Source organism: Oryzias melastigma, linkage group LG6, assembly GCF_002922805.2.
Source record: "Oryzias melastigma strain HK-1 linkage group LG6, ASM292280v2, whole genome shotgun sequence".
Lineage (NCBI taxonomy): Eukaryota > Metazoa > Chordata > Actinopteri > Beloniformes > Adrianichthyidae > Oryzias > Oryzias melastigma.
In genome coordinates this window covers 10,602,018-10,609,391 of record NC_050517.1, presented here as the reverse complement: position 1 = coordinate 10,609,391, position 7,374 = coordinate 10,602,018, and the positions used below count along the sequence as shown (strand labels likewise).

The window sequence follows — 7,374 nt, the reverse complement described above, 5'->3', positions numbered from 1 at the left end:
TTATTATTTTTATAAATTATTAACATTTTCATCTTAAGAACTCACTTCCTTAAAAAATATTTGTAAAATGTTCAAATTGATTAGGTTTTTTCTTCATCTGTGACGCCATATTTGACTTTTATCTTTTTTGCGTAGTTAAGGAGTATTGAGGGAGTTCGGACACACACCGAGTTATATTGGAGTGTTAATTGTGGCTGTTTTGAAGCAAAGTTTTCTCAAATTGAACCCGGAAGGTTTTGGTCTTCGTCTCTGTACTCCAGACTGTTCTCACACATTCGGATGTGTTGCCCTCTAACCTTTCCTCTGTCTGATTTTGATTATTGCTCTCCTGACTTTTTCTCTAAAAACAGCTGTTCTTCTCCCCTCCCCCCATCTCCATTCCAACCTTTTTTTTCTTTTCTACGTCCGCCAGGTTTTTGCGCTGCTTGAAAGAGTCACAACACTAACGAGTGTGAGTCAGTTAGCGGCAAAGAGCCACACATCCTTGAGCCTCAACCCACACAGCCGCTGAGAACCCGAGTGCTTCTTGACACCCCCCGCCCCGTCCCCCCGCCTGACGTAGTTGCTGTTCTGTGCTTAGCTGAGCCAAAGCTATACCCAAAAACTCTCCGCCATTAAAGAAGTGATTGTTTCAGCAGGGCCAAACGACCTTAACGTGGGTCAAACGGGACTTGGACGCTTCCACGCTCGTTAGTAAACGACCCACGAATTATTTGTCCAAAGGGGCGTGGCTTGTAGGAGAAATCACTTCTCTTAATGGTAAAGCTCCCTGTTTTTTAAAGAAAAGCTGCAACTGGACATGAAGGCATCACCAGGTGCTGAAAGGCAAAAAAATAAAATAAAAAAAAAGGCTCCCATGCAAGTGTTCCTGTTAGACTGTCAGATCTGAAAGCAGATCTGCAGCAGCAGCAGCGGCGTCTGGCTTCATTTGGCTGCTTCAGGCACCAGCACTCATGGCCATGCTACTGTAACCTGCCCACATTAAACGCTTGGTGCTCGGGGAGGGGGCTCCGCCAGACTCCGCTTCAAACGCTCACGTCGGGAACTCTGCCTTGTCGCCCAGGTGCCCGAATGGACCAAATGCAGCAGCCGGGAGAAGAGAAAGGAGAAGAAAGTGGAGAAGCCCTTCTACTCCGACTCAGAAGGCGAATCCGGGCCCACAGAGTCGGCTGACAGTGGTAACGTTAGAACAAATCTAATTCTCAAACCAGATGTTTTTGTGTGATCACTATTTTCTTTAACTTTAATTGTTGCATCCGACTCTAACTTTAAAAAGTCCAGATGAAGACTTTCTGCTATGAAACCTCACTGGACCAATTAGAGTCTTCATAGAAAGACTTTAAATACTGAGACAATGGTTGGAGACATGGGCTGTGTCCAAATACCTTCCCTACTCTCTATATAGTGCATTCATCATTTTGTAGTGCTGTCCCAATCTACAATTCCAAAATCAAGTGCACTAGCAATCTCCCAGAAATCTTTGCACAAAAAAAAAACTGTGTGCATCTATGTTCACTACAGTAGCAAATATAGACCAAAATCCATTGAGATTGAACGCTTTTTGAAAAAAAAAAAGGTGTGTAATGTAATTTTGAAACAAACCATTCATATTTTCATCATCAGAATACAGTGGAGTCACAAATAGTTGTTGTGAAATGTTCATATTGATTCGATTTTAACATCGTGAAATCGGAGATGTCATATCCGGCATTTAGAAAAATGAAAGAAAAATAGTGAGCATGGTGTCTGAATTGCTTTTAAACTCCAGGGCACTTTATTGTCCTGCACTATATAGTTTTTTAGTAGTTAGGAATTAGGGTGGGAATTTAGACAGAGCTATTAAAAATAGACCTAAAATTGTCAAAATAAATTATTTAAGTTCAAGTGTGTAGCTCAAGTGTGTCTATCTAAAATCTATCTAATGTAATTGTGGGGCATAAATAGAGTTTTAAATGTAGTTTTAGAATTCATGTAGAATCAAAGTTCAAGTTTGACAAAAAAACCATACATTTGTAGGTTAAAATGGCAATTATATTTTCATCAGTCTAATATTAGTTTTTGAATTCAATTTGTGCTTCAAATATTCTATTTCAGAAGAAATGTTCATATTTTATATATATATTTAATATTTATATTTATGTAAATGTTTATATTAATATATATACAATATATATACATATTGTACATATATATATTTAAGCAAGCAAGTTCCGCTTGGTGACTGCATACAGATAGCTAGCCGCTGCTATTATATACATATATATATATATATATATATATATATAATAAATCCCTTTGTTGGTTTTTAAAGAAACGTTGAACTTTGTGGAAGTTTGCATTCCTGCTCACTGCTACCTTCCCTCCTCAGAGTCGGACTCCGGCAGCGGCTCGGAAAGCGGCAGCGGTAGCGAGGACAGCCGGTCGGGGTCAGAGAGCGATGAAAGCAAGGAGGCCTCAGAGTCTGAGGAGGAAGAGGAGGAGGAGGAAGAGGACTTGAAGAAGAAGAAGAAGAAGAAAAATGAGGAGAAACAGCTAAAAAAGCCCGTCCAAGAAAGTGAAAGGTACTGTTGTTTTCTTGGATCGTTCCTGTTCATGTCCTCTGGATCTTCTGTACCTTAAAGACCCACTCAAATGAACATGTTTTTGTGCAATTTTTCTCATGATGGAAGACATATACAAATGAAGTGCAAAATTGCATTTCTGAGTATTTCTTTATTCAAATAGTTATGAATCAGGGAAAAAAAGCTGTTTAAAATAGAGGGATCTATGACGCAGAAAACACTGGCGAGTCACAAGCTCCCACCTCTGAGATCTAAGCAATGGGGAGGGGGGCGGGGTTGCTCCACAGCTCAGAGGTACATTTCTAATCATCTTCTGCCAATCTGCAGAAACTAAGTCCTAGAAAACAACATAGGTCTTATTTTGGCTTTAAAACGGTTTAATCGTGATTAAAAGAGCACTGGGAGTGCTTTTAAAATAGATCAAAATATTGAGACTTTAAAGCTTTTTTTACCTTTCAAACACAATTTAGCTCCTTTAGCATCTCGTCTGTAACACTGATTCAGTTTAGTTCACAGAGACATTCTTTACAGGATAATCTTGTCATCTTTTCCATTTCCAGCGAACAGAGCAGCGAGGAAGAGGTCCGGAAGCCCGAGAGGAAGAGTAAGCAGAACAAGAGCGAGTCCGAGTCGGAATCCGACGAGGATGAGGAAAGCGAGTCGGAGAGCAGCGAGTCCGAGTCTGAAGACTCTGAAGACTCGGAGGCAGAGCTGAAAAAGAAGAAGAAGGTATACAGAGTCAAAGCCATCCTTCTGATGAAGCTGCAGAAATGCGTCCAGGTTGTGAGTGTTGATTGGCTGTCCTTCAGGTGGCTCCGCCCAAACCTGCTTTCAAAGCGGCCAAGAAAGAGAACAAGAAGGAGAAGAAAGAAATGTCTTTGCTGGATCTCGACGACTGTAAGTCACCAAAAAAAGTATTTAGCTTGTTATTACTGGAGACTTGGACTTAACTCTCACTTGAGTTGCACTTAAGTCTCAAAAATACAAATTTGACAAATTTCCTTTTACTTTTAAGTTTTAAAACTTGACTTTGTTTCCAAAGACTTCAGACTTGATTTAAACTTGAATCCACTTGTAAAAACAGAGACTTGTTTCTCTTCCCTCAGTTGAACCGGCTCCATCTCCTCAAGTCACGCCCGTCAACACCTTCCTGTCCAACAGCCTGGTGACCGACCTGGAGGGGCTGTCCCTGTCGGATGCCGCTCTCATGCCAGCCGTACGCTCTCCAGTCGCAGGTTGAAGAACTCAAAGCTAAAACGCAGGTGTCTGACTGGGAGGGTGTGTTCTCTGCAGACCATCGCCCCCTCCAGCGCGCTGAAGAGCTACGAGCTGCTGCACCGCATCACGGGGGAGGGGCTGTCCGTGGAGTACTGCTTCAGCCGGCAGCCGTTCAGCCCTGACGCCAACATGGTGGCGGTGCAGATGCACTTCACCAACAACTCCACCTCCGACACCAAGAGCCTGCACATGGAGGACGTGAAGCTGCAGTCGGGGATGAGGGTCAAAGAGTTCCCAGAGATCGGTGAGTGGTGGAAGATAAAATACGCTCTATTATCTCAACGTAAAGAAAATAGTTTTATGTCTGAACTGTGGAACAAAACTTCTCTTTTATGTCAGCAAACACTTCCGTTGTTTATTTGTTGACAGAGTTGCTGCCAGCGGGCGAGACGGCCACGGCGGTGATGGGCATCGACTTTTGTGATTCAACACAAGCTGCAAACTTCCAGCTGTGGTGAGAATCCGAAAAGCAGCAATAAAACTGGAAGTGGAGATGTTTCTTCAAAAACACCAAGCAAATTCATGTTTTTCACTTCAATCGTTTAAATGATGTTCTGAACATTATTTTCATTCTAATCTCTGGGTGAAAAATACGACTGTAAAGAGAATCCAAATGCTTAAATATTCACCGTCTGTTCCCAAATATTTGTGATTTTCATTGTCTTTATAAATAAAGTTAAATATCATAAAATACACTTTAGGAAATATAATTAAAGCTCTAAAATTGCCATAATAATGTTGGATTTTAAGCATATAAACTTGAATAAGCTGAAAGTATGCACTAATGTCACAGGAAGTTACTAAAACTTCAAAGTAAAAAATGCCAATAAAGGTTCCCATCATCAAAGTAAAGCTTTAAAGTGTTTGTCGTTGATAAAAGAAATCAAGAATAAAGTTTGTTTTGAATGAATAAACGTTAATTTCTTCAAGTCATGTGGTGAGAATCAAAGGTGTCCTTCTCGTTTTGCAGCACTCACACCAGGAAGTTCTTCGTGTCGATCCAGCCGCCGGTTGGAGAGCTGATGAGGCCTTTCTTCATGACGGAAAACGAGTTCAAAAAAGAGCAAGGTGAGGAGCAAAATGTGGTTTCACCCTAAAAAAGTGTTTACTTCTAAAGAAATGATTTCTGTCAGGGGGTTATACAAACAAACTCATTCAAAACATTCAAAACTCCAGGTTGTAACAGTAACATCTGTAATTGGGTTTGCTGAATAAAATTAATAAAAAGTCAAATTATTCGAAATAAAAACTACTAATTTCTGATAGAGTGGGTTGGAGCATCTGCAGCTTCATGTTTCATTTTTCCACCTCTGACCTTGTGACCCCCACATGCTAACGTCTCACATCCCTCCTCTTCCTTCTCATTACTGTCCCCTGTAGAGAAGCTTTTGCAGAGTTTAGGTAAGTCGGCTCTGACAGCATCACACCTGCTTCCCAGCCTCACTCTGACCCCCAGCTCCCTCCTCTCATTTACCTCCACCTCCACGGCGTCCTGCTTTTGTCAGCGACCTGCTTTTCCAGCTGCTACAGCCCCGCCCACTGCTGCAGCAGGAATCGCCGCTCGTCCACTGATCCCACTTCACTCCTCTGTGTGTCACCAGAAAACCCCTCGCACGAGTTTTTAAATGTCTGATACAGATCTGATCTAAAAAGAACAGATTTAGTTACTTAAAAAATTACTAAATCTCCTTCTTTGATTAATTTAGGTTTAGGTTCTAGCTTTTAAAGTTGCCCTCTTATTGTTACTGGGGGAAAAGGTTAATAAATGACAAGTTTATTACAACATTTTATATAATTATTTAAATGAAGAGATTGTCTGGAATATCTGTTCAGCTTGAATTTCCGCCCCCCAAAAAACTTTTATATCACAAATTTTAGCTTCCTCCTTGCCCAAAAACATGAAATCTTTTTTATTTTATTCGTCAAGAACATGTTGAATTCAGGGTCAGTAAATGTATGAAACCGTGCGCTGATGATCAGAGGATGAAAGGATCAGTGGATATTAAGTCGAAAACCTTCCATGATTTCTTTATGCAGAAATACTGCCATCTGGTGTCTCTTGAAGGTAGTGACTTACTTTTTGTCTGGTTTAAAAAGATTTAAAAAGATTATTTTGCATTTAAATAAAGTCTTTGTAAAGTTTTTCAGTTTTACAATAGTACGGTCACAAAGGTTACCTACATATTACTATGTGCAGCTTACAACTATTTTATTATTATTATTATTAATATTAATATTATTGTTGTTAAAAGCTAGTTTTGGGGCAATTTAAATTTATTCTGCATTTTTGATAATGAATTAGTTATAAAACATTTAAAATATATTGAAAAATACCTATGAAGCTGAAAAAAAATCTGAAAGCCATTTTAATGTTAGAAATGTTTTACTTTAGATAAAAAGGGAGCTGAACTTCTCCTAAAAAAATGATAGTAAAACTTCTCTTTGGAAGCCAAGGGGTAAAATGTATTTTTTATTTTGATAACGAGATAGTAGATGTCTTTATTACTAGAAAAAAATGTTGTCACGTTGTGTTAACATATAGTACACTGTACTTTTTTGATTTTTTTTCTACAATCAGCAGCAAAACAAAGCAGGTTGTCAGAGACAAACACCAAAAGAGCTGATTAATTTATAAGTAATGACTTTAATTGTTGTCTAAGATTGTTGTGGGAGATTGTTGCTGATTGTTTCGGTCATTAACGTCTAAATCAGTCATTTGAGGAGAAGGTTGGCATGGCAGTTGAGTGATCCTGCGGTCGTTAACAATTTCATCAGTAACCAGATGAATCGACCAGACCGTTATCTCGTTATCACAAGAAAAAAGTGTTTGCTTGTGATAATGAGATAGTGGATCTCATTATCACAAGAAAACAGGCAAATAAAGCAACTGTTCCGTATTTCTTCAAAATGCTGTTAAAAAAATAAAAAAATAATAATAAAAAAATCTAATGTTTTTGGTAAATAATGTGATATGAATAGAGAGAAATAATTTGGAAAAATATAATTAAACACTAAAAGTGAGCTGACAATTTTTTCTTATACAGTTGTTATTATCTCTTCTTCCAGGAGGCAATAACATAAGATAAAATATTTATGGTCAGATAAATAATTAGAACATGCAGAATGTGATCTCTGCAGTGGAAAAACATCAGATATTTGCTTCTATCATTAGATCATACATTTAAACAGTAATTAATAAAAATACTTCCATACTTCCATGTTTGGTTACTAAAGTAACAAAGATAAGATTTGTTTTTTTTTAAATAGCAGATGCATTAAAATAAGTAAAATAGCTAAATATACAGTATTTAAAACATGTTTTAAAGTTTATTTGAAACCACAGTGATGTATTTATATTGATTACTCTTGAGTAAAGCCATTAAAAATATAGTTTTAAAGGTTTTTTTTTGGTGGTTTGGTTTTCATTGAGTCAATTTGAATTTTATTAAATAATTAAGACTTTATCGGACCACATTAAATGAGGTCAATCCACTTCTCTGTTCACTGGGAGCTTTCAGTTTTGCGTTGCCAGTTT

At 38.3% G+C, this 7,374-nt stretch overlaps 1 protein-coding gene across 9 annotated transcripts in view; it reads left to right on the top strand.

Annotated features, from left to right (window-relative positions):
- Nucleotides 1-7,374, top strand: part of LOC112152379 (adaptor related protein complex 3 subunit beta 2) — a 55,024-nt gene that overhangs the window by 45,989 nt on the left and 1,661 nt on the right. For 6 of the 9 annotated variants that reach the window (XM_024281924.1, XM_024281925.2, XM_024281926.2 and 3 more), the window contains exons 18-25: nucleotides 1,064-1,178; nucleotides 2,369-2,561; nucleotides 3,122-3,290; nucleotides 3,371-3,458; nucleotides 3,668-3,777; nucleotides 3,855-4,083; nucleotides 4,209-4,293; nucleotides 4,810-4,907. In XM_024281924.1, the coding sequence (XP_024137692.1) occupies nucleotides 1,064-1,178; nucleotides 2,369-2,561; nucleotides 3,122-3,290; nucleotides 3,371-3,458; nucleotides 3,668-3,777; nucleotides 3,855-4,083; nucleotides 4,209-4,293; nucleotides 4,810-4,907 (1,087 nt within the window). Of the gene's footprint in view, nucleotides 1-412; nucleotides 452-1,063; nucleotides 1,179-2,368; nucleotides 2,562-3,121; nucleotides 3,291-3,370; nucleotides 3,459-3,667; nucleotides 3,778-3,854; nucleotides 4,084-4,208; nucleotides 4,294-4,809; nucleotides 4,908-7,374 lie in introns of all 9 variants that reach the window. The other 3 variants (XM_024281923.1, XM_024281919.2, XM_024281922.2) reach the window with 1 other exon arrangement.